Genomic DNA, 25,182 nt, shown 5'->3' with positions numbered 1-25,182 from the left:
AAAATAATATTATATATATAAATAAATTATATAAATTTATCTTTATAAAATCATATTATAACATTTAATTATATAATTTTAAAGTGAGATAAAAAAAAAAAAAGCACTCATACGTGCGAGAATTCAATTGGTTAAAAATTTCTCCCAATCTAACTATTTATTCACTTAGGGGTCATTTGATTACAGTATTTAAAAATTATTTTGATAATCTATTTTTTATTCATTTGTTTAGTTTGTCAGTAATAAAAAATTATAATAATATTTTATTACTCTAACGTGACAAGTAATATAGGTGATAATCTGATTATCACATTCACTTTATGTATTCAAAGATTATTAAAATAATATGTATTTTATTATAATTATATTATTATTTATTAATTTTTAGAGATAAAAATAAATTTATTTTTAATTAATATGACAAATAATGTAAAAAATATTTAAAAATAATTATATTTAAACGCATTTAAGTAAAATAATTTACTAATATTCTTTTATTACCTTTAACCAAACACAATAATTATTTATACTTATAAAAATTTATTAAACATAGTAATAATTTATATTCAATAATTTTTTAAATAATCTATCTTTAAAATCATCTTTTTATTTTGATGATAAAATATTACCTAAATCAAACTACCTCTTATAGTAATTCACTAGATCATGTAGGCTTCAAGTTGAAACTGAGCCAAGACACGAAGGGGTGCTTGGTTTTTATATAAAAAGGAAACATTTTCATTTTTTACTTTCATCTCTAATTGTCAAATAAGAGCTAAATAACAAAGACTTAAAAGCATCTTGATTTAGTAAAATTTGTTAAGAGAGGAAAAAATACCAACCCCTACCCCAATTTTTAAAAAAAAAAAATAAATAAATGAGACTCCACACAGACAAAAGGCAGCATAATTGTCTTAGTTTGCATCATAATGTAAGCCATATATATATTGCATCTTCTAAAATTCATGAAGCCATTATTCGCCAAGCTCCATTACTAATCATTCAATTACACACAACTTTTCGGTTTGCTATATGAAACTCATACTGTAACAAGACACCAAAGAGTGGCACAATCAACTAACACATATAAGAAAACCTATTCAACACCCATTAGGTTTTCTAGACTAAGCACCATCATCTTCAAGGTTGTTCACCCGTTCACATTCATCAATCCATTCACTGTATCTGCAATCACAAACACCATGTAAGCAAAAAGCAAAAGAGAGAATATACTATCGAAAGTGACAATTCCAGATCACTTTAACTTACATGTCGATTGGTTCAGTTAAAGCTGCAATCAGAGAGGAAAAATAATCAATCAACCATCAGCATAGCAATAATTTAACAACCCATGTCAAACAGCATGAAAATTATAAGATTAATTATTCTTGAGCTTCACTATCTATTTCCCCTCAACCACTTTATAAGATTAAATAAAAAAAACACAGAAATTTGAACTGTCTTCAAAATTTGATCAAAATCGTTCAAAATATTCTAATTACCTGTGATAGTGGTGCTGAAGCTCTCTTGGCATATCAAGCATACAGCTTCACCAATTAAGTTCTTCATATCACTAAAATCATGAAAGCAATGAACCTCAGAATATAAATTTGAAAACAACAGCCCTAACATATCAGTTGATCTACATTAATAGGATCTTCACTTAGTTAAACCACATTACCATATGGAAAGAAAAACTCAAAAATAACACAGAGAAAGAAAAACTCAAAAAAATTGAATCAACTCTTACATGCGGCATTCAACACTGGTGCCATGGTTACAGAAGGGACAGCTGAAGACAGTATCAAGCTTGTCCATCCGCTTCTTAGGTGGTGGCTTTGCCCTTGACTTCCTCTTTCCCATAGCTCAAGTCCTTCTAGATTAGAATTACTGGATGAAAACAAGTCAACACATAAATCAACCAAAAAAGATTTTCACAATACGAAGGAAAAAATTTTGGGTGTTTCACAATAACCACAAAATAAATTTACAAACAATAAAAACAAAGACAGTGCCTTCTACACTACCCATTCCCATATATCTAACACAATAAAAAAAAAGAATTTATTTCCTAACTTTCTTTGCTTGGAACTACTAGACAAAACAATAACATCCTGATACACGATAAATTTGTCTCCTTGGCCTTTTTTTAAATAATATTTGGTAATGTTACAAAGTTACAGTTGAACCAAAACTCCAAGAAATCAAGTCAATCGCGTTGAATTATCTAACGAATTAAAACTGACATTTCGGTTTCACTAAATTACAAGTAATTTAATATCAAAATCTCGCCTTAATTTTTTTTTTTGAAATTTCTCATAAAACGCAAAGAATGTATCTATAAATTAAAGAGAAAACCAAAATCGATTTTTTTTTTTTTAGCTTTAAAAATAACCATAGAGAAGGGACGCACCAAAAGATCGACAAAATTCGATTCTCGATAAAAACTCCATAACGAATGGTTTAGATCGGCAAATATGACCAAAGCTATGGAAAACAACGAAAATGGAGTTCATCAAATAGAACGAACAAAAATTTAGAAAAACAAATCAACTGACCTGTGAGAGATTCCGATTAGCGTGCAAAACTGAAACCCTAACTTTGTTGTTGTTGGTTTATGAGAACCATGGCCTGTCCACTATATATAGTTTTGAGAAATTTTTAGGGTGGCCTTGAAAACGATGCCGTTTCACATCTTTTTAATTTTTTCATACGTTACTTACCGCCAGTTTTGATTTTATTAGCTGTACACTTATATTGATTTCGGAATTTCCTTGCCTTGACCTTCCTTCTATTAATACAAAAATTAATAATGGATAATATAAGCTCAATAAGATTTCTATTTTGCTAACATGCGCCGCTCAAACACTTAGCTTAGCCACCGCAATGGCTCACTCACTCACTCACTCACTCACTCTCTTCTTCCACTCCTTCACTCTCCTTTTATATCCCAAAATTGCCCTTTAAAAAACCTAGGAATCGCTTTCCTTTCGTCTCATGCACTTCTCCGAAAACTACTGCCTCGCTATCCACCGAAATGGAGGTTTTAAAAGCAGTGGTGGAATCCGATGGAAAACGCTTCCGTGTGTCAGAATGTACGAAAACGACTTGGCTCGGCTCAGCCTTGTCGGCGCTGTTGGCTTCAATTAGGCTCTGACCGCAGCTGCGGCCGAGGGAGGTCAATCTGCCTCCGAACATGAGCGCTCCACCCTCCACGGTTTCCACCCGACTGGTCAGCATTGGACCTTAATTGAATGTGTTCAGGTTTTTAATAATTGATAAGTGTATATAAATTAATTTCGAAATATAGCCTGTGATATATTTTCTAGACTTTTCTTACAAAAGTATAATACTGTTATGTTATGACGAGCTTACTGTTCTTTCATTCTTTCTTTGAAAAAAAATATATCAGCGTTTGAGTGTCGCAAGTGAATCAGTATGGTAAGTTTTGGTGGACTCGAGAGGTAAAAAAGTTGCGGATTTAATTTGTTGCACCTTTATGTGATTCTCAGGACCTTTATTTGTTTTTGTCGATTTTTTGTTTGTGTTTATGGATGGGAGTTCTGAATTCAATCGTAATTTGCAGTTTTTGTCAACCAGGAAAGTTGAAGTGAAAGCTAAGAAACTCAGAAAAGCTCTTTCTAAATTGTTCTGTCTGGCACCAGTTCTAAGAACATACTTGCTATGACATTTAGACAAGTAGTGATACAACAACAACTTTGCAAATTTGAACTGGTTTTGTTCAGTCTTGGCACAGACAGAAACATGGAAAATCTTAACAGCTCAAGAAAGGTTATACTCTTTTTCTTGTCTTTAAGCTTTTCATTGTAACATCTGCATTACTATGTTGTGATACCATATTAGTATCTCTGTTATGCTGGTACAATTTGATACTGATAGGCTCAGTTTTCTGATTCATTTGGTATCTGCAGGTTCCTGCTTCATTTTTTCTGGACTCTTCAGATGAATGGGTTATCTCAATGCTTGCTGAAGTTGTTTGCATTTCTGCCTTCAGAGTACTGAAAAACATTTCTTAAATGTTTTATTAGGTATAACTTTGAGAAATTTCTTTCATTGGTTTAGGGAAAAGATTGTATCAAAAGATTCTCCATTGTTATGTATAAATTATATGAAGATGAGATAATTGAAAATGCCAAGAGTCTGCTAGAAACTTTTAATTCAACGAAGAAAAATATTAACCCTGTCAAAGTGAGGCCAAAGCACAGTTGGTGGTCACCGTCAGCTGACTCTATGTTGGAAAAGATCGGTGGGCTGGATTTTGGTGCTTGGACAAGTGAGTATGTACCTGTTTACAGGCTTCAAATAGATGCTAGTAGATGTAAGCATGTAAAGTTTGATGGTTGGAGAAATTCTGCTGACAATAGTTGGGAAGTTCTTTTGACCCACTCCCAAATGGTATCTTATCTTTCCTTTATCCACACCAAAACAGATCCTATGGAATAAAATCTGTAATTCTGAGTACAATAAAGCCATATCACTGTCGTGCAATTATGAAGATTATTTATCATGCTGTGTTATTTGAAGTATCATATTTTTTTCTTTTATCTTTTTAAATTTATTTTTCCTCTATTATAAGTTGGTTTACCATATTTGTAGGTTGGATTGGCTAATTTGTTAGACGTGTATTGTGAAGATATTTTCTCATTGCCAAGCACTGTTTTGAAAACCGAATAGGACCAGCCAGTTCAATCTGGAATCAGCTTCAAGTCTAATCCGGTTAATATTAAAAAATGGTTTATTTGTTAATTCAGTCAAACCCGTTGAAAACAGTAGAATTGAGTTTGACCAAAATTTAGGATATTTTTGAATAATTCGATTATTTTAGATTAGACTAGATAAATTTTTAAAGGTTTATAAAGAAAATATAAGCTCAAAAATAAAATCAAAAAAGAAAAAAAATCTTATATCTATTAAAATGTCTTTTATAGATAATAATTTACAAAATTATTATTATTTTTTGTATCATGAGATAGAAATATTTTTTTTGTATTATGAGATAAAAATATTTTTTTCATCTAATTATTTTATTAAAATTAAGTAAATAATTATCATTTTTTAAAAATGATATATTCTAATAACTATAAGTTTGAGTATCCTAATTAATTTTATTTTTTACAATTTTTTAAATAAAATTTATTGATTAATATAATATTATTAAAAAAAATTATCATAATTTAATAATAAATTGAATTAACCAGTTTTTAATTAAACAATGAACTGGTGAGACCACTAGCTCGGCCATCTGTCTCCTTTTAAAATCATTACTGCCAAGTAAGCAGCTATCAAGTGGTGCAGTTGTAAATTATAATAACTTGTCCTGTAAAAAAGGTAATTAAATTGGATCCATTTTTTATATTTTATCTCTTCATTTAATGCTTAAAATTGAATGTTTAATGTCATGTGCTAACTGGCTAATGCCAATGTATCATTGAACAGACAATTGCTCCCGAAATGATTTGTGATTTTTTAACTAAAAGTTGACAAGACATAGAAATTTGGATTGATGGAAAGTGTCTTGAACATGGTGCCTTTTGCTATTTTAATGTCATTATTCAGAAAGTTAGATTTTTATATTTTTATAGTACTACTTTTCTTAAAGTGATGGGTAATCTAGATCAAATCAGTTTAGGAAATTTCCAGTCAAATTATTGCTTCTTTTATGTTGATTAAGTTTCCTTAGTTAAAATTTAGGTCCCTTATTATAAGAAAATTACATAATATATTTTCCCTATTTAATTTAGCATTAGCCTCTATGTGAAGGATTTTATGCTTTTATTTTTTTGTGTACAATGGTACAAAAAATACAAGTTTTTAAAGGACTTCATGTAAAGGATTTTCAGTGTGTCAGATTGCCACTATACAAGCAGTAATTTAACATACAAGTTTGTCCAAGAAATACTCTCACTTTTTTAAAGGACTTAACAATAAAGAACTCATATTAGCCTTTAACTGCAAGGCATGCTAGGTCCCCACCCATTTGGACTGACCAGATAACATCCTGGAACAACTGAGACCAGCAATGCACAGAAAATTCTGGCAAGTGCATAAAATGGAATTTCTAATGCTTCTTTCTTTTTTCATTTTGAAAGGAAAGGTGGAAAGGTCTTTTGGGAACACCTTGATACTAACCTGGAGCTTAGTTATAGTTGTGAATATCCCTGACAACATAGAGGCTGTTAATCACGATTCCTAGAAGTTCTTAAATTTTAAGTGGTATATTTAATTTTTTTGCATTTTTACTAGTTTCATCTCTAAAAAGAAGCTTAAATTTTGGATTTGATGTGGATGGTTGGAAGAGTTTTTTGTTTGGGTTGTCAAAAGGATTAAGGATGCTTTTGATTGGCCTGGTGACATAATGACTGAAAAGAGTATTGGTGCTTGGATTGGGGAAATGCCGAATTACTTGAAATTAACTCATAAAGATGATTCCAGTAATGGGTGGAATTCAATTGATTCTGCTTCTTAGAGAAAGTTGAGGCAGACATGAAATCATCTGCATGGGATATTGCTAGTTATCAGGTAAATTTACTTGAATCAGTTTTTGTTTTTCCTTTGCAATTTTCTGTCTTCTTTTTAGCACATATGCCCATGTGACAAGAAGAAATAAAAATAAAAGAAGCTCAAATATGGATTTACTCTTTTGATACAATGTCTTCAAATGTCGTGTAATTTCCCCTACGGTTAGTTATAGTAGCGGTGTCTTTACTAGTTTAATCCATGCCTTCCCTTAATTTGAATTGTTCAGCGAGGTCAAGCTGAATCTGAGCTAATCCTAGTATCATTATTTTCTGTGTTCCCTGGATCTAAATTCTAAAAAGCACTCAGCCATCCTTTTAAAGTTTCAGCTCTAAAGCCAAAGCCTCATTATGCACTAAGTTGTACATTTTTATGTATGATCAGTTATATACTAGCCCTGTTTCTCCGTTTCATTATTTTAAAGATCTTCTCGAATGAAGTAAATCTAGTCATTTGGTTAAACATGGTTATTTCCATTATGTAGCATCAAATAAATGTTCTTGGCAATAGTAAAAGGAGTTCCCTTTTAACCTTTATTGTATGGATAGTGTTCTTTGGAACAATGGAATGAAGTGAGTAACTTAATGATTTTCTCCATTCAGGCTAAAGTATTGTCAACAACCATACTGCAAGATTAGGAGTGTACCATAGTGGATGATTTAGTAGGAGTGTCCTACTGTTAGTTTTCTGTTTGTTTGATATTTGTTGGAATACCTAGGTCCCACAATAAAAATGAAAATCATTTTGGTGCTAGCATCCCTCTGGTTGCTTATCATTCTTGTATTTTGGTAAAGCTCTCTTGTTTTTCATTTGTTTGCATTTGATTTGGTTGAAATTTAGGTCGTTCTTTCAACTGATGGAAAAATAATTGGGTTCCAACCAACAAGTCAAGTGGGTGTAAATCATTGGTCCGCCAATCCCTTGGCACAAGAGCTATATGGTGGGAAAAAGCTTTCACCTGCTAAGATTATTATTGTTGGCTTCTAAATCTGTTGGTTCTTCTGTGTCATAAGGTGCTGGCAAGCAAATGTGTTGATTTTCTTGGCTTGTTGCTTGCAGCTATTAATGTCTGTAAATTCAGATCCATGTTGTGTGTTGGCTCAGTCAATTCAGATTCCTGTTGATGGTGAATGTTGTGACTAATTATATCTCATGTTTTATCTTGTTTGGCCAATTCAGTGTTCCCTGAAGATTAGCTGATAATGCGATGATAACAGCGTTTATAGGTACATGGATTTCACCCAAGAAGCTCTTTAGACGAAATGACTTTGTTTTACCAATAATAATGAGTAAAATGACATTATTTAGTTTATGAAATTAAGTTATAGATTTGAATTATAAACTCAAATTAAAATCAAATCAAATTGAGTTAAACAAACTTTTAATTCAAATTTAGTTTAGTTTCAAAAATGAGTTAATTCTCTTAACTCAAACTTAATATAAATTTAAATTAAATAAATTTGAATTAAACTAATCAAATTAAGTCAGTTTTTTGAAATCAAGAAGTGTCTGTTTGAAAACCACGAGGAAGTACCATTGTGGGAAAAGTAGGTGGGAAATAATTTTCTGCCATTAATACACTTGGTGGGAAATAATTTTCTGCCATTAAGAGAGTTGGTGGGAAATAAGCCGTTTACATACCTGCAGATATTAAAATTTAGAACTTGCAACTGGTGAAGCGCTAGCAATGTCGACTTATCACATAGCTATGTATCCATGGTTCGCCATGGGTCATCTTACCGCATTTTTTCATATGGCCAACAAACTTGCTGAGAGAGGCCATAAAATCTCCTTCCTATTACCAGCAAAAACACTTCTTAAGCTTCAACCTTTCAATCATCACAAACTCCTTATTCACTGCATTCCAATCACTGTTCCTTCCGTCAATGGCCTTCCTCCTGGAGCTGAAACAACCAATGATATTCCTTCTCCATTGCAACCGCTTCTCATGTCAGCCATGGATCTGACTAGGCCTGCCATCGAAGCTATTCTTTCTCACCTTAAACCCCGACTACTGTTCTTCGATTACGCCCACTGGGTGCCAGAATTGACGCAAAAGCTAGGCATCAAATCCATAAATTTTTGCATTGTTAGTTCTGCCACAATCAGTTATCTGTTAAGCCCGGAAAGAAAACTTTGTCAGAAGGTTTTGACAGAAGCTGATTTATTGCACCCTCCGCAAGGTTTTCCTCCTTCAAAGATCAAGTTACATATCCATGAAGCTCAACAACTAGCAGCTATAACCATGCAAGACTATGGTGGCTTATCATTCGCAGAACGAATATTAACATCTTTTAATGAGTGTGATGCAGTTGGTTTCAAAGCTTGCAGGGAAATGGAAGGGGCTTATTGTGATTATACTGCAATCCAGCTTAAAAAGCCAGTTCTTTTGGCAGGGCCTGTAGTGCCAGAACCTCCTACTCTAACTTTGGAAAAACAATGGGAAACATTGCTGGCTAGTTTCAAAGCAAAAAGTTTGATATTCTGTGCATTTGGGAGCGAGTGTATCATGGAAAAGACCCAGTTTCAAGAATTGGTCTTAGGTTTTGAGCTCACTGGTTTACCATTTCTGGCCGCTCTAAAACCACCAATGGGACACGGTACAATAGAATCTGCATTACCTCAAGGGTTTGAAGAAAGAGTAAAAGGAAGGGGATATATTCATGGAGGGTGGATTCAGCAACAACTGATTTTGAAGCACCGTTCTGTGGGTTGTTTTGTGACCCACTGTGGGTCAGGTTCATTAACAGAGGGAATGGTGAGCGACTGCCAATTAGTCTTGGCTCCAAATACTGGAGATCAATATATTAATGCAAGACTGATGAGTGGAGATCTTAAAGTCGGAATCGAGATTGAGAAAGGAGATGAAGATGGGTTGTTTACAAGGGATGATGTATGCAAGGCTGTGAAAGCTGCAATGGATGATGACAGTGAAGTAGGCAAAGAGATCAGGGAAAATCATGCTAAATGGAGGGAGTTTTTATCAAGGGAAGAACTTGAGAAATCTTACATTGATTTCTTTGTTCAGGAGCTGCATGGCCTGTGCAATGAAGGCTCCAAAGAGTCCAAGTAATTTTCATAAAATGCACTGCTACAATAAAAATTATATACATAAATAAAAAATATAAATTTAAACATAAATATTAATATGTTATTATATAATTAAAATTTTTTATATTAAATATGAAATAATATTTAATCACATAATAACATATTATTATTTATATGTAAATTTATCTCAAATAATACTGCTCTATTATTTATAATAAAACTGCGCTTAATACAGTAATGGATATCCCACCCATAACGCAAATAAAGGCGGTGAGGGAATTCATTTTGATGGTATGTAATTTGAGGAGAATTTATAAATAAAAAGGAAGGGTTTGTAGAAAATTTTTTCTCCTTACTATATTTTATTGATAGTTTACATTTCAGTCCTATTTTAGTTTTTCATATTTCATACATACACATAGCACATTACCAATGCGAATTGTTCAGTTACATACCAATATTATTACTATAAAATATTTAATTTATCATATGTGTTTAATTTATACATACTATTTATAATGGCTAATACTAAATAAAATGGGAGAAATATAAAATTCTTCTGATAATAAGCATCCTAAATCATACCCAAGAAAAGAGAAATAAATGAAACTGTATCAACTTAAAGGAAGAATTAAAAGTAAACCAGCATATTAGAAGAAACAAAACTTAATCAACTTAAATGAAGAATAGTTTGATGGAAACATGTTTTTCATTTGTTTGCTTATAATTTAGGCTGGAATTTAGGTGGTTCTTTAACTGATGGAAAAATAATTGATGTTCTTGGATTGTTGCTTGCAGCTGTCATTGAACGTAGCCCGAAAATGAGCCATACAAAGGTGATAAGTCTTACTTGAGCTATTTATGTGTGTAAATTCAGATTCATATTTTGTGTCGGCACCGCAAATTCAGATCCCTGTTGATGGAGAATGACATGACTAATCATATCTCATGTTTTTCTTGGTCGGCCACTTCCTTGAAGATAAGCTGACAAGGCGATGAAATGACAGGGTTCATAGGCACATGGATTTCCAAAAAAATAATAATAATAATAAATACTTTTGAAATTGTTTTACTTAATAATATGTAAAATTATGAATCATAAAATTAATAAATCATAAATTTAAATTATAAATATAAATTTTAAATTCTAATTTTAAATTCAAATTAAATTGAAGCGAATCCCTCCTAACATAAGATTAGTTTGTTTTGAAAGATGAGTTAAATTTTTTTTTTGAATTCAATTTGAATTTAAATTAAATTAAATTAAATTGAATTAATTTTTAAAATTACGTTAATTCTGTATTGGTCTATCTCTATGCATGGATTATATGATTCTATAAATTATTTCAATTTAAAAAAAGTACAATTATAAATTTAATATTTATGAGGATTAGAGTTATTTTGATTTTTTTTTTCAATTGAAGATAATTGTTCTATTGATAAATTATTGAGTTGATCATTTATCTTTTAGAAGTGAAAGTGACATTAACGATGGAAAAGTGCCCATGGGGCCAAATGTCCGTAGGAAATAAACCTATAACAACCGTCCAGATCTTAGAATTTAGAACCTGCAACTGGTGAAGAAATAGCAATGTCTACTTATCACATAGCTATGTATCCATGGTTCGCCATGGGTCATTTTATCCCATACTTTGAAATGGCCAACAAACTTGCAGCGAGAGGCCATAAAATCTCATTGCTTTTACCAGCAAACACACTTCCCAGGCTTCAACCTTTCAATCATCACAAACACCTTATTCACTGCATTCCAATCACTGTTCCTTCCGTTGATGGCCTTCCTCCTGGAGCTGAAACAACCAATGATGTTCCTCCTCCGTTGCGGCCCCTCCTCATGGCAGCCATGGATCTGACTCGGCCTGCCATCGAAGTTATTCTTTCCGAACTTAAACCCCAACTCGTGTTCTTTGATTTCGCTTACTGGGTGCCAGTATTGACACAAAAGCTCGGCATCAAATCCCTAAATTTTTGGATTGTTAATCCTGCTTCTGTTAGTCATCTGTTATTAAGCTCAAAAAGAAATCTTTGTCAGAAGATTCTGACAGAAGCTGATAGATTGCACCCTCCGCAAGATTTTCCACTTTCAAAGATCAAGTTACATGCCCATGAAGCTCGACGACTACTTTCTTTCTATATTAAAGACTTTGGTGGCTTGCCATTTTCAGAACTAGTATCAGCATCTTTGAATGAGTGTGATGCAATTGCTTTCACAACATGCAGGGAAATTGAAGGGGCTTATTGTGATTATATTGCAACCCAGTTCAAAAAGCCAGTTCTTTTGGCAGGGCCTGTAGTGCCAGAACCTCCCACTAGAACTCTAGGAAAACAATGGGAAACATTGTTGGCTGGTTTCAAAGAAAAAAGTTTGATATTCTGTGTATTTGGGAGCGAGTGTATCATGGAAAAAACCCAGTTTCAAGAACTGGTTTTAGGTTTTGAGCTCACTGGTTTACCCTTTCTCGCCGCTCTAAAACCACCACTGGGACACGATACAATAGAATCGGCATTGCCTCCCGGGTTTGAAGAAAGAGTAAAAGGAAGGGGATATATTCATGGAGGTTGGATTCAGCAACAACTGATTTTGAAGCATCCTTGTGTGGGTTGTTTTGTGACCCACTGTGGGTCAGGTTCTTTTTCAGAGGGACTGGTGAGCGAGTGCCAATTAGTTTTGGTTCCAAATGAAGGAGGTCAGTTTATGATTGCAAGGCTGATGAGTGGAGATCTTAAAGTTGGAATCGAGATAGAGAAAACAGAAGAAGATGGGTTGTTTACAAGGGAAGATGTGTGCAAGGCTGTGAAAGCTGCAATGGATGATGACAGCGAAGTAGGGAAAGAGATTAGGGAAAATCATGCTAAATGGAGGGAGTTTTTATCAAGTGAAGAACTAGAGAAATCTTACATTGATGTCTTTGTTCAGGAGTTGCATGCCTTGTACAATGAAGGCTCTAAAAAGTCCGAGTAATGCTCTTAAATTGCACGGCTTGTACTAAAATTCATCTTGATGGTACGTAATTTGGTGAACTTTGGGCAAGCATAATATATATATATATATATATAAATAAATGATTGTATAATTATATGGTTTGGATAAAAATAAAATAATATCTAATTATATAATTGTAAATTATTTATTTATTTAAATTATATATTATAAATATATATTAATAATATTAGTAGGAGGATATAACAGTAAATTAATTTTTTATTTAAAAAATTTAATTAATATTTCACATAATATTAATAAATATTTTTTTTATTAAATTAGTTTATTGTGGGGCAGATGTCTACAAACTGACAGATGGCAAACGAGAACAAATATGTTAATGGAAAAGCAACATCTTTTTTGTACAGAGCTTAGCCCACCATGACCGATCAGCAAAATCGCCAAACCTCTCAAAACCTTCCTCCTCCTTCATCTAAACTATCCTCCGAAACCAGCAACGGCAACACCAGCTATTCGGGTCAAAAGATTCGGTACCCGAACCCAGCGGAAACATCAAACCCCGACCCGGCGATCCTTCGAGAGCAATGGAGGTTCGCTATCAAGCAGTACAGTAGATGGTACTCTCACGCTTGGGGCACGGCAATTTTCGCGGGTTTGTCATTCTATGCTCTTGGTTGGATTATAAAGGGCTCCAATCCTCTCCCCTCTTTCAAAAGTGATGATTCGCATGCTCCTTCCGATGAACCTGATAATTCAAAGTGAGCTTGCCTCATTCACGATTCTTCGATGTGGGTAAGTTGAATTCCTCAATTGTTAGGGTTTTATGTTGATTGAACTTCTGGAATTTATTTGCAGTAGTTCAGGTTTTGTAAATTTGATTGTATGAATTATTAAGTAATATTACTCACTGACCCATCAATTTATGGTACTGGAAACTTTGGTGCTAATTACTTTTGTCCCATCATTTCCTGCTGTATGGTAGATTATCATTCTGATAATCATTTTTAAAGGATGAAAATTAACCTATAAATATCTGTGATTTCTGTGATTCTAGTATTTGCATTTCAGGCTGCCACCGACGAGAAGATACAGCTTTACTTCCTGAGTCTGACTACCGACATTTCAGCTGCTTTTGGTGCACAGTGTTCCAGAAATGTAATATCATAACAGTTGTCAAGTAATTTGTTTTTCTTTTCTTTTGGTGGAAAATGTAGTGTTTGTTATCCTCTGTTTAGTTTGTTCTCAAAGAATGGTAATGGCTGAGCCATTTTTTTTATTGTGAATATTTCTTTGGTTCAGGGAAGTTTGCTGAGGTATTCTACATGGTGAAAGATGCATGGTCAAAATCTTGCAGCAAATGGGATGACTAGAGAGAAGAACATCATTAGAGATTGAGAAATAAAATTGAAATCTCCGTCCAAAATGGTTCCAGGATGATTATTTTTTAAATCTTTAAAGTGAAAGTAAGATTTTTTACATTGGATCCATAAGACAGATTCATTTACATTCAATCATAGTAATGAAAGTGATTGAGATTGTAAAGCGAAGGGTATCATTAATAAGGTTAATGAATGCATCAGTTGTTGACATTTGAGAATTGGGAATGGTTAAGGATTGAGTTTGTTTTCATAAAATGATTCAAGTTTGAGCAATGAAAAGAAGATCATGAAGACAAGAAATAAAAACGACAAAGTAAATCTGACCCCTTCCAGATGTTATTGCACTTTACTATTGATCTCCCTTGAGACAATTGTATCCAACAGGAGTAAAAATATTGACAAAATTCACAACTGGAAATGTAAACTGCCTCGCCTCTGAGTTGGTACAATAAAGAAAAGAAGACAATAAAAGTAGGAAGAATTCAGAGTCATAGAACATAAAGCAAAACTTCAAAAATTCTTTAAGATTCTAAATCATTTGTTTATATAGATAAGCCCAGGCTACTATCTATGTCACAAGTTCAACCTGTTAATATTTTGCTAAGATATGAACAAGCATCTTCAAACCTTTTTCTCCATATTTAAGCAGAGCAACATCCAGCTTTCTTCACGGCAGATACATCATCTTTATTGTCAACATTGATTGTCTGTCCTTTGGGCAAAACAGCTGACTCCTCTCCAGCCTCAAGAGTGTTCTTGCTGACAACGCGATAAATCTGGGTCAGAACTTCTGTGAAGGCTTTCTCAACATTAATGGACTCCAGGGCAGATGTTTCCATGAAGAAGATGTTCTCTCGTTCTGCGAAAGAGGTGGCATCATCAGTAGAAACTGCCCAGAGGTGTCGCAGGTCTGCCTTGTTACCAATAAGCATGATCACAATATTGGAATCTGTGTGATGTCGGAGCTCCTTCAGCCATCGTTCCACATTTTCAAATGTAACATGGCGCGTGCCATCATAGACCAGCAAAGCACCAGCAGCCCCTCGATAATATGCGCTTGTGATTGCACGATATCTTTTTGCATTGAAAGAAAAAACCAAGTGAACATTTTCAGCAGTATAATCCAAAGAGCCAGAAGATTAAAAACTTATCATAATATTTTCAAAACATTGAAACAGAACGGGCATCCAGATATGCCAAAAGGCAGGGGTGTGTCAACCTGTTCAACAAAGATATAAAATTTAAAGCCTAAAACAGCAAAAATGTGGCCAATCTCTGCATGAAAAAAGACCTGTTCAAGAACTGAAGAATCTAATTTAAACCCCTGATGAATTTGCATACTCAGGAACGACAGCAATCAAACAATCAAGGGAAGCAAACATTCTCCACAACTAATGTGATATCAACATAATTATCAGGGCACAGAAAAGCCATTTCCTCTATGATCTTCCATAAAAGAATGAAGCCAATAGATCCATTAAACAAAAACATATAAAAGTCAAAAAGTAAAAAAATCCCAGATCTAAAAACAAATAAAAAGAAAACCTTTCTTGGCCAGCAGTGTCCCATATCTGGGCCTTAACGATCTTATCATCACAACGAATGCTACGAGTTGCAAACTCGACCCCAATGGTGGACTTTGTTTCAATACTAAACTCGTTGCGGGTGAACCTGGTCATAAGGTTGGATTTGCCCACGCCAGAGTCCCCAATCAGAACCACTTTGAACAAATAATCGTAATCCTCATCAGTTCTATAGGCACCCATTCTATGCTTTCAGAATAAACAAAAAAAATATGAGAGATTTTTATGATTATGGTTCCACAAATGGATGTCTGTTGGAGATTTTCTTTGTGATGTATTTTTGGTAATGTTATTAATGTCCAAGGTGGCAACATTCTTCGTTGAATAAAGTTTGTTGTGACAGAACAGGAGATGGGTTGTTGGTTAACCAAATTTACATATTTTCTGTTTTGGTTAATTTTAAAATTGATTAATAATTAGAAATTAGGAGTTTTCTAAAGATTTATGTTGGAAAGTTCGATTGTTATTGTTGCATGAGATGCGCAATTTATTCGAGCCAAGAAGAAAATAAACAATTGTGTTGAAATGGAAAAATAATGGCTTACTAATTAAACTTGTAAGAATGACATTATTGATCATAGATTCATAAGGAAAATAAAAAAATATTATAAAAATAAATCATTAAAAAGATTACTGGTATAAATAATTGTGTTTCTTTAATAATAATAATAAAAAATATTAATATATTGTATTATCTAAATGTCTTTAAAAGATTATTGAGTATATATTGATTTTGTATTTAGTTAAATTAATATGATTTTCACATTGTTATTTTATTGTTAATGTATATGTATATATATTCTCTATGTTAATTTTTTAATTAAAAATTAATTTAATAAATAAAAATATATTTATAATAAAATTAAGATTATATTAATAATATTTTAATATTAAAAATAAAAATGATAATCCCATCATCTTCCACGGTACCTGTTATGTCGTCTTGGTAATATTAAATTATGAGACTCACTATTTGCATGCCCATGGCTGATCCAACAAAAGAAAAAAAAAAAGGCTGAACATTATCCTTTTTTTTTTTTTTTTTTTTTCATTTCTTCAACAATGAAAAGTTCTTTCCTACTCACTTCGGATGTCAAAACACCTGTAAATCATGAAAATAGATAGAGAGAGAGAGAGAACAATAGTGTTAATGGGAGTCGTCGCCTTCATGATTAACACATATGATAGGATTGTTGAATAGTATTTTGTATTATGGATGAAAAATTTAATTTTATGTATTATATATTAAATATTATATTATATAATATAATTTACAAAAAATTAAATAATAATATATTAATAAAAAATATGTTATTTTAAAAAATATTATAAATATCTATAAAAATTTTAAAAGTTTTTATATATTTTTTTATTATATTATTATTTTTATTAAAAAAATATATCAATTTATATTAATAATATATATTAATATACACTTAATTATAATATATATTATTTTTTATTTATATTATATTATATTATATACTGATAATTATGATAGAGGTCACTATGACAGTTCATGTAGCACGCGGTGGATTGAGCAAGTTCAATGGAGAGGAATTTTGCAGAATGGATAAATCTGAATCGCTTAGTCAAATCCAAGTGTATAGTTTTAAGACTGTTCTTACCAGTCTGCACGTAAAAAATTTTCACCACTCAACCCAATTTGATCCAGACAACCACCGCTCTTCAGTCTTTACAATCTCTGTACTCAAGGAGCGAAATTGCAGCAGTTCAGTGTTGCAATTTCCATAACAGTATAGAGCATGATTCAAGCTCTTTAAAACTGACAACTGCTTCAGTTAAATTCCCAGTAAAAGTTAAAGAAAAAAACGCTTAAACCCGGCTTGGCTTACTTCAGTTATAAGCAAAGGTTGAAGAAGAGGCAGAATTTATGAGAATGATATCACCCCAGTTGGATATGAATTCACATAAACAGTCATTACATCAATCACCCACATGTGTGCATTTAAATCTGTGGATTATTGTGAAATCCATTATCGAGATGTTGTTGCCATGGCGAATAAGAAAAGTGCTAGAACGTTAACATGGAAGCAATTATATTTGCTTTGAAAAGAAAAGGAAATTACATTCGTCTGAAAGTACTTTTCAAAATACCCATATCATAGAGCCATTAAACTGAAAGCCTGTACGTCTTAAGGAAACCCTAAAGATGAGAGAGAGAGAGAGAGAGAGAGAGAGAGAGAAGATCATGTAACTGAGACACTAAGCACAGGACCCAGTTATCTTCCGCTTCCACACTTCTAAATCTGAAACCAAGAAAAATCAATCATGACTAAGAATTTACAAAATCGAAGCTGTATAAATATACAAATTAGAGTAGGGCTTAAGTTGTGGACCAGATAGTAAAATGCGCCATGGTGAAGGGACTGGAGTGTGACACCCCACTCGTTGGTGAGAACAGGCTGACCGGAGGAGTTAACCAAGACAGCGTCTTCACCAAAAGCCGCACGGACATTGAAGGGTCCCATGGCCACCTCAAAAGCCACATCGTTGATGAACACCGTTGACCTTGGCGTTGCAGCACCGGCTGGGGCCACTGGACCAGCTGATTCTTCAAGACCTGCCAACACCGAATAATATCTCTATATTGGGTATTGAAATCGTTTACAACAGCAAGGCAATAGTCAATCCATGCACACGTCCATCTAGACACTGATCGAAGAATATTTTGGGCCTATAAAGTCAATCTCTCCTTCATTATGTTCCGTATATGACAATTTTATATATCGGTCCTCTCCAACAGAAAAATTTGATACATCAGCATCAATCACGTCTATTAATTCTTAGCGACCCTACTCGACGGGTATAATGCTCGTGGTAGATTACGTAAAATGCAAAGTCAATCATATTACATCATGCGGCTTTTACTTTGTAACATTTTTAACTCGTTATTTCATACATCGGGGCTATGGATGTGATAAAATGTGAAAATTAAGAAGTTTGAGTTTAAAGAAAATTAAAAAGAAAAGAAGGAAAAAGCTTGTACCTTGAATTTGGTTGATGGTAGATGGGATAGTAGAAGTAGCGGTGGTGTTAGGAAGAGGAGAGGGAGCAATACTTAGAGTACTAGGAAGAGTGGTCATAGAGTGATTGAGCTGTGGCTGGATCTTCAATGCCTCTTCTTGCTCTTTCTTTGTAGCTCCATGGTTCATTATTTCACTAAGCAAAAGACTAGTGGAAGGCCCAAGTTGTGGATGATGAATCTGAACCGCATTTGAATGCTCAGGGAAGCCAAACCCTTGTGTTAAACTTGTTTCTCCAACAGTCTGTTGGATTGGAAAGAAAAAGGGTTCGGTCATGAGCTCGTTATGGGCTTGAAAATAGGTCCGGTTCACTGATCCAGATGGAGAAGTACTGGACACATCGACACCAGTTGGGGAACTCAAAGAGAGAGTCTTACTAGACCCTTTTGGAGAGGATTTCTCATTGGAAGACGATGAAGAAGAAGGAGCTACAATGTTAGAGGCAACTGAGGTGATTTGAGGATTTTGATTGGTTTGTTGGGATTGTTTTGAGTTTGGGAGGTGGCGAAGTTTGTGTTTGCTTCTTGACTTTCTGTTTTGGAACCAGTAAAAGACATTGGCATCGCCGACTTGCCCATACTCTTGTAATTGAGCTCTGATTCTCCTTATCTCGTCCCTTGGAGGATTAACCATGCCAGAGTTGAAGATCGCTTCGAGTATGCGGATCTGCTCAGGTTTCGGGTTCCATCTTGGCTTTGGCTCTGGGCTACGTTCTTCACAACCAGGAACTGTTCAAAAGAAATTTAAATGATGAATTATAACCAATTATTAGTAGACACAATTTACAAGTTTGAATGGTTAGAAAAGAGCTCAAATGATGTTTACAGTAATACTTACAATAGTGTGTCATTACCTGTAGTGTAAGGTGGTCGGTGGCAGTCATTTGAGATGAGATTTGGGTTGATGTCATGCTGCCATTGGCGAGGGTGACTGTTGCAGGGCTTGGACTTGAACATACTAGGCCAGTTTCTGTTTGATGAAGCCATGATGATGATGGTGATCGATGATGATAGAAGCCACAAATACAAGGTGAATATCAAAAGTAATAACCAAACAAATTAAGGAGCCCTTCTGTTGCTCTAGTTTCTGATACTGAATCCTTTATTCAGACATATCATCTCTTCTTATAGCCTTTACCTACCCCTGTGTACGTTACCATTTAATTAATAAACTACCAGTACTTCCCACCTTCCTATGAAAATAAAATTAAATGATTTATATAAAATAAAAGAAGAGGCAAACTTAATAAATATATATACAACAGGAATCGCCTGTCGAACTATAAACAGGGAAACCGAAATAAATAAAAAGGGAAGAAGGAAAGTACTCTCCCATCCCTTCCTTACAGTTTTACATTAAAACTGAATTACTTTGGCTCTACTCAAAGTACAAGCTAATTCCCTCGGACAAGGAGCAAAGAAAACAAGGACTACTTGCTGGTGCTTAAATAGAATCTTCATCAAGTTGACAGACCTCTTAATGAAAAGAGAAGTGAACAGTTTTGTGACTCCAAAGTGTGGGGGAGAGAGAGAGAGAGAGGAGGGTTATAATGTTTATGTAGCTTTAGAGAAATGGGTTGTTCTGATCAGTTTGTCTGTTTCCATTTCGTAATAGCTATTTTCTTTTTCCAGTTTTCCATTAAGAGGATTCTCTCCCTCAGTTTGGCTTGCTTGCAGTGCCTTAATGGAATGATGAATGGGGTAGATATAAGTGTAGCATTATTCTAATGGAAGAGGTTGTTGCAGAAATTAATAGGGGCTGAGGTCTGTTTGAAAGTCAAGAAAGGCTTATTGGATTTGATTGGAAAGCGGCGGTGGGATAGTAATTGCAAACAACTGGATTATTTTGGGCAAAGTAAGGTGAGCTTTGAATTGACTCGAGGGCCTTTAAGAGCCAAAGCCGAAGAGAGATGTGAAGGTAAAAAGACAAAACCAAATTAATAAGACTTTGGTTTTACTGTTTTGCGCATGATGGCAATTAATTACTTCGCGGCAACCATATGAAATGCCAAAAACGTAATTGACTTAGCAGTGATTCGGTGAGATTTCATTATTATTCCATGTTTGATGCATTGCCTTTTGCAACCCTTAATTCTTTCTGCGATTTGAATTAATTTGTTTATTCAAATTCAATCCGTGAAGTACTGGTTTCTTAGTTACTGTTAATTTGCTCACGGATCATCTATGAGATCTGTACATTATAACTACAATGTGGCACGCTTTAGAATACTTGAAATAGCTTATAACTTAGCCAAAGATTACAAAGTTTCCGAGAGAGCTATCATGAGATGAATTCAACAGTCTAGAAATTGAGGTCACTGTATTCATTTTCAATCCATATACAAGAACAAGCGTTTTTGCAATGCAAGATCCTTAAAATGAGCTTTTACATGGTAGAGTTCTATTGATATGAATCTTATAAATCATATATATCTATATATATAGGGAACATGGAAAGATGGTTGATTGAGCAATCCATTTGTGGGCAGCTGGAACATTAATATGTGCATGAGAGCATTAAATGAAGGGTGTTGCAGGATAACTTTAATGAGATGATCTAACGTAACACATACATAATCATTTTCTGTTGTTTATATGTAGCTTATAATATTGAAATTGAATGCATGGCAAACAAAGTCAGAGAAATATGGAAACTTGTTTGGAGTTTGGTTTGGCAAAGAGACAGCACAGTTGAATTCACTATTGAGTTGGGAAAAGATGACCAAAGCAACTGAGACCAAAAGGTAACAAAACAAAACTAAAACAAATAGCAAATCTACCTCATTTTCCGGATAGACTACCTTGAGTTGCAATTGAAAGAGTTTTATATGAGAGAAAATATAAATTCAAATCTTTTTTATTATATTTAAATATTAAAATTTTGATTTATTTAATATAATAATTATGAAATTGATAATTTAACTCAAAATTTTAACTATTTAATATAAATGGTGGAATTAAAAAACCGAAAAAAAAAAAACACACTCAAATGGGGTACTTCATTTAAAAAAGAAAAAATCATTCATTTCCCCATGCAACCAAAGCAAAAGAAAGAAAAAAGAGAAAGAAAGGAGTAAATGTTTGGTCTAGGTGCTGTCGGTACCATTCCAACATGCCAAGCTTAAACCGAACTTGAGTGCTTGACATCTCATCTCTCCCTCGATTATTCAAATCCCCTTCTTTATGACCCACAGGAACAAGGTTTCAGATTGCTATTAGCATAAAAATATAATATAATTCTAGCTTAATTAAGCTATATTAAATTCTGACACAACGTTGGACCTTTTTTCTTTTTTTCATAAACCAAATAATGAGCTCAGACTCACAGTTTTCATCTCTCTTTTTACTCGTCTTTTAACATTTTTTCTCTATTGAAATGGAAGAGACAGACAGGACGTGGGCAGAAAAAAGTGCGGAATACGATCCCATCAAAAGTCCTGTGAATGAAGTGGACTTGTGGTGATGTACTTGCTGGTGAAGTTTAATTTGGCTTTCCGCAAATGTGTGTACGATTGTTAATTATGGCGAACTCAGGGGGCCATTCCTTTAGCCTTCTACCTCTTTCTCAATATTTCTCATCACTTTTTAAGTTGAGAAATCTCTGCTCTTCTGATCTGATGGGTCTGCTGTTACTCCTTTATATACGTACGTAATAGTATTTATTGACCCTTTTGCTATTTTCGTGTTATTTTCCCGATCTTAATCATCTTTTCTTTTCTGTTCCTACCAATTTGCCTGGAACAATTTTGATATATATATATATTAACTCTCTACAACACCACTTTACACTGTACTCTCCATCGTGTCTGTTTCCCTTCCAACCATTTTCTTTCTTTTTCTTCCCATCCAGTAGTTTATCAGTACTGCATTGATTAACGTGTGCATACCGACCTTTTTAATTTGCTACATATTATGCTTTAAAACTTAGCTTAATTCTTACATATAGAATGAACAAAAACGTGAATTTTAAGAGGATTGATCAAGTAAATAATAAACCATGATACATAAAGACTTCATACATCCAAAAGAATTGGCCGAAATTCCTACAAAACAAGTTGAATTCTTCAAAGTAAATTCACCCCATGATCAATACGAAAAGTCATGATTGCTGCCCAGATTGATTCCCCATAAAGGCTTATTGCTTAAAAACTTCAAAGCCTTTAACTTTCTCCTTCAAAAAATACACCAAAGTCATCCTTGAAAAGGCATCAATGAAAATGAAAAAAATACTTTATTCCTTTCAATAGGAATGTACTTGCATAGGACCACATATATATAGATGCATTAACATTAAAAGCTTAATGGCTCTAAGGTCTAAAACGGTATTCTGCTTATGCAACAATTGCAGGCCAATGAAGTTGAGATGAACGAATTGTCTATGCCACAATACTGAAACAACACTTGAAGCTTTGAGGCATTAAAGGCGGCTTGAGAGAACACAATCTGATCAATTTCTTGTTCCTCTTGAAAACAATTCTGAAGTTTTTATTTTTTCATTTATTTTTCAAAGAAATTGAATCTGCACATGATCTCAATAAATGTTGGTAATTACCAAAGGAAACATGAAATGGGCATATGTGTGTGTCTTAGCTTGAAATGCGCTAAAGAACCAGTCACTAAATGCAAACGTGCTTGCAGTAAATACGCAACCTGCGAAGATTAAATGTATGAATTTGGGGGCACATGCAACCCTAATATAATAATGCAATATCGTTCAAGTCTTGAACACCATAACGTATTCAAATTAGATATCTTTTGTTAATTTGGCGCAGAAAAAATAGATAGAAGCTTCAGAATTTGAATGTTGTTTGGTTTTTTTATGGCATCCATTCGACGGTGTATGGGTTCTGGAATCAGCATTCTGTGAAACAGAAACCTATCAACTGATTTCAACAACGTCTGGGATCGATAATTCTAATCCTGTGATTGAATGTTACTATCAATACTTCTTAACTTCTCTTTTTCAATGATTCTTACTATCAATGCAGCAAATGAAAAAAAGTTCATTTTAATTAAAAAAGAGAAGTTTCACTATATATTACATAATGCATATATATGGTAAACTTCAACATTTATATTGTCACCTTTATCGTTCATTTTGGATCAGTGAACATATATTCCTGTTGAAGGGTATTTCGTTTTAAGAAAAGAGAAAAAAACTCAGTTATCAAATCAAGTTAAAACAATATTTTGCCCTATAGGCAGTAGCCATATATAAGCTTTCGGTTTTTAGAATCATTTTTTATATGATCTACTTTTGAATTCATGGAGCTCCTGAATAGTGTTGAATGCATTCGCCGATCGTCCTCTTCTTAAACCTCCCAAAATAATGGTTTTTAATAAGTAAAATGATTTTTACCTTTTCATGTTAGGATTTTAGGTATTAAACCTAACAAATATATAAAAGATTATTGCATCTTTTTATCAAAGATCTAATAACCTAAAGTTTACCTTGAACCGCTCAGTCAAATCTTATAACACATAAAGTGTACAGACAATCTTAAATGATCACATTATAATAAACTTCCTGCTTCAGTTAATATTAGATCATCCTAATTATAATAATATTAGATCATACAAAGAAAAAGTACTAAAGCAAATTATAATAAACTTTGCTCGAAAGACTAGATACTGTATTGGGGTACTAAAGTAAAAGTTGAAACTGGAAATTAATGTCAAATGCCTGTTCTAAACATCGAAGAACTATGATGCTTAGCCTGTTAAATAAAAAGAAGAGAAGAAATGTATGTTTTGTCCTTAAATATTATTAGCTTAACATATATTCCAAGTGATTGCCACAGAATCTTTTTGTGTACCCTGGAAAGGGGAACAAAAAGAGGGTTTCTATTTCACATTGTCATTAGATTTGACATCAAAGGAGTCAAGGCGTAATTAAGAGAAGGATTAGTATAAATAGGTCACTAATTAATTCTCAAAAGCTGCTCGAGGAAATGGCTCCAGTGTTCAAGGTTATATACTTTGTATTTGTACTTGAACTTCAAAGCATGCAACTCCTTGAAGAAACAAAACTCATAAATGAAAATAGGAGAAAGTCAGTGGTTACGGCCTTTAAGAACTATGACTTTTGTTTATGACTAATTACATTGCATTGGTTAAAGAAACAGTGGAAAAATCCTATCTATTGCATGCTCTGGCTGTTTGACAATTTAGAGGCAATTAAAGTAATTGGTATTGGGATCGCTGAACAAGGGATCATCTGAATCGAAGCAACTTTCGGGGTCAACATTTTTGAACTTGAAATTCAGGTAATTGGTTAGTCATAGGCACCCCAATTAAGCTCTATATGGCCCAATTGTATGAATTTCTTTAGGCCCAAAAGTGTCCTACAATTAATCAATGGGAAGACGTAGAAATATCCAAGGGGCCGGACTGCCCTGCACAAAAAAGCATGGCCCATGGGGGCATGGTTAAGGCCTGCAGCCCGTGCTGAGCGCCTCAAGAGTGAGGCCATAAAAAAAGTTTTATAAAAAAATGGACACTATGGTTTGTCGATTCACAAAGCATATATTGGTCAGCCTTATAAGGTTCCACACAGGCACGGCAAAGGGGACTCGAAGGTAGACTGAAATATACTGCAAATACTAAAAGTCATTTAGCAGCATG

At 33.6% G+C, this 25,182-nt stretch overlaps 5 protein-coding genes and 1 pseudogene across 15 annotated transcripts; 3 read left to right on the top strand and 3 right to left on the bottom strand.

Moving 5' to 3' along the window:
- Positions 1 to 918: 918 nt before the first annotated feature.
- LOC123218020 (transcription elongation factor 1 homolog) lies at positions 919 to 2,712 on the bottom strand. Of its 2 annotated transcripts, none has more exons than XM_044639178.1 (5): positions 2,559 to 2,712; positions 1,751 to 1,890; positions 1,503 to 1,573; positions 1,270 to 1,291; positions 919 to 1,185 (listed from the first exon to the last, which is right to left on the bottom strand). In XM_044639178.1, exons 2-5 carry the CDS (start codon positions 1,861 to 1,863, stop codon positions 1,125 to 1,127), a joined length of 267 nt encoding a protein of 88 aa, XP_044495113.1. In that variant the 5' UTR covers positions 1,864 to 1,890; positions 2,559 to 2,712; the 3' UTR covers positions 919 to 1,124. The 2 variants fall into 2 exon arrangements, with proteins under 2 accessions (XP_044495113.1, XP_044495114.1); XM_044639179.1 differs by having other exon boundaries at positions 1,751 to 1,876; positions 2,559 to 2,621.
- LOC123218882 lies at positions 2,478 to 4,544 on the top strand (annotated as a pseudogene).
- A 3,648-nt stretch (positions 4,545 to 8,192) lies between these two features.
- LOC123218880 lies at positions 8,193 to 12,637 on the top strand. Its single transcript, XM_044640535.1, has 3 exons — positions 8,193 to 9,608; positions 10,321 to 10,424; positions 11,147 to 12,637. The coding sequence occupies exons 1-3, from the start codon at positions 8,225 to 8,227 to the stop codon at positions 12,566 to 12,568; spliced, it is 2,910 nt and encodes a 969-aa protein (XP_044496470.1). The 5' UTR covers positions 8,193 to 8,224; the 3' UTR covers positions 12,569 to 12,637.
- Positions 12,426 to 14,147, top strand: LOC123218019. 10 transcript variants are annotated; one of them, XR_006502617.1, is made up of 4 exons: positions 12,472 to 12,610; positions 12,872 to 13,342; positions 13,619 to 13,705; positions 13,850 to 14,147. XR_006502617.1 is itself a non-coding variant. In XM_044639177.1 (3 exons), exon 2 carries the CDS (start codon positions 12,971 to 12,973, stop codon positions 13,310 to 13,312), a length of 342 nt encoding a protein of 113 aa, XP_044495112.1. In that variant the 5' UTR covers positions 12,472 to 12,610; positions 12,872 to 12,970; the 3' UTR covers positions 13,313 to 13,342; positions 13,850 to 14,147. The 10 variants fall into 10 exon arrangements, 5 of the variants coding, with proteins under 5 accessions (XP_044495109.1, XP_044495112.1, XP_044495108.1 ...); XR_006502614.1 differs by having other exon boundaries at positions 13,619 to 13,727; XR_006502615.1 differs by having other exon boundaries at positions 13,605 to 13,727.
- A 105-nt stretch (positions 14,148 to 14,252) lies between these two features.
- LOC123218018 (ras-related protein RABA1f-like) lies at positions 14,253 to 15,696 on the bottom strand. The gene is made up of 2 exons (XM_044639171.1): positions 15,475 to 15,696; positions 14,253 to 15,003 (listed from the first exon to the last, which is right to left on the bottom strand). The coding sequence occupies exons 1-2, from the start codon at positions 15,693 to 15,695 to the stop codon at positions 14,571 to 14,573; spliced, it is 654 nt and encodes a 217-aa protein (XP_044495106.1). The 5' UTR covers position 15,696; the 3' UTR covers positions 14,253 to 14,570.
- A 1,731-nt stretch (positions 15,697 to 17,427) lies between these two features.
- On the bottom strand, positions 17,428 to 19,680 carry LOC123218017 (WUSCHEL-related homeobox 9-like). The gene is made up of 4 exons (XM_044639170.1): positions 19,413 to 19,680; positions 18,523 to 19,287; positions 17,873 to 18,096; positions 17,428 to 17,782 (listed from the first exon to the last, which is right to left on the bottom strand). The coding sequence occupies exons 1-4, from the start codon at positions 19,543 to 19,545 to the stop codon at positions 17,777 to 17,779; spliced, it is 1,128 nt and encodes a 375-aa protein (XP_044495105.1). The 5' UTR covers positions 19,546 to 19,680; the 3' UTR covers positions 17,428 to 17,776.
- Positions 19,681 to 25,182: the final 5,502 nt, after the last annotated feature.

The sequence above is a fragment of the Mangifera indica genome, chromosome 6 (genome assembly GCF_011075055.1).
Source record: "Mangifera indica cultivar Alphonso chromosome 6, CATAS_Mindica_2.1, whole genome shotgun sequence".
In the NCBI taxonomy this organism is placed as follows: domain Eukaryota; kingdom Viridiplantae; phylum Streptophyta; class Magnoliopsida; order Sapindales; family Anacardiaceae; genus Mangifera; species Mangifera indica.
This window is presented reverse-complemented; position numbering and strand designations above follow the sequence as displayed.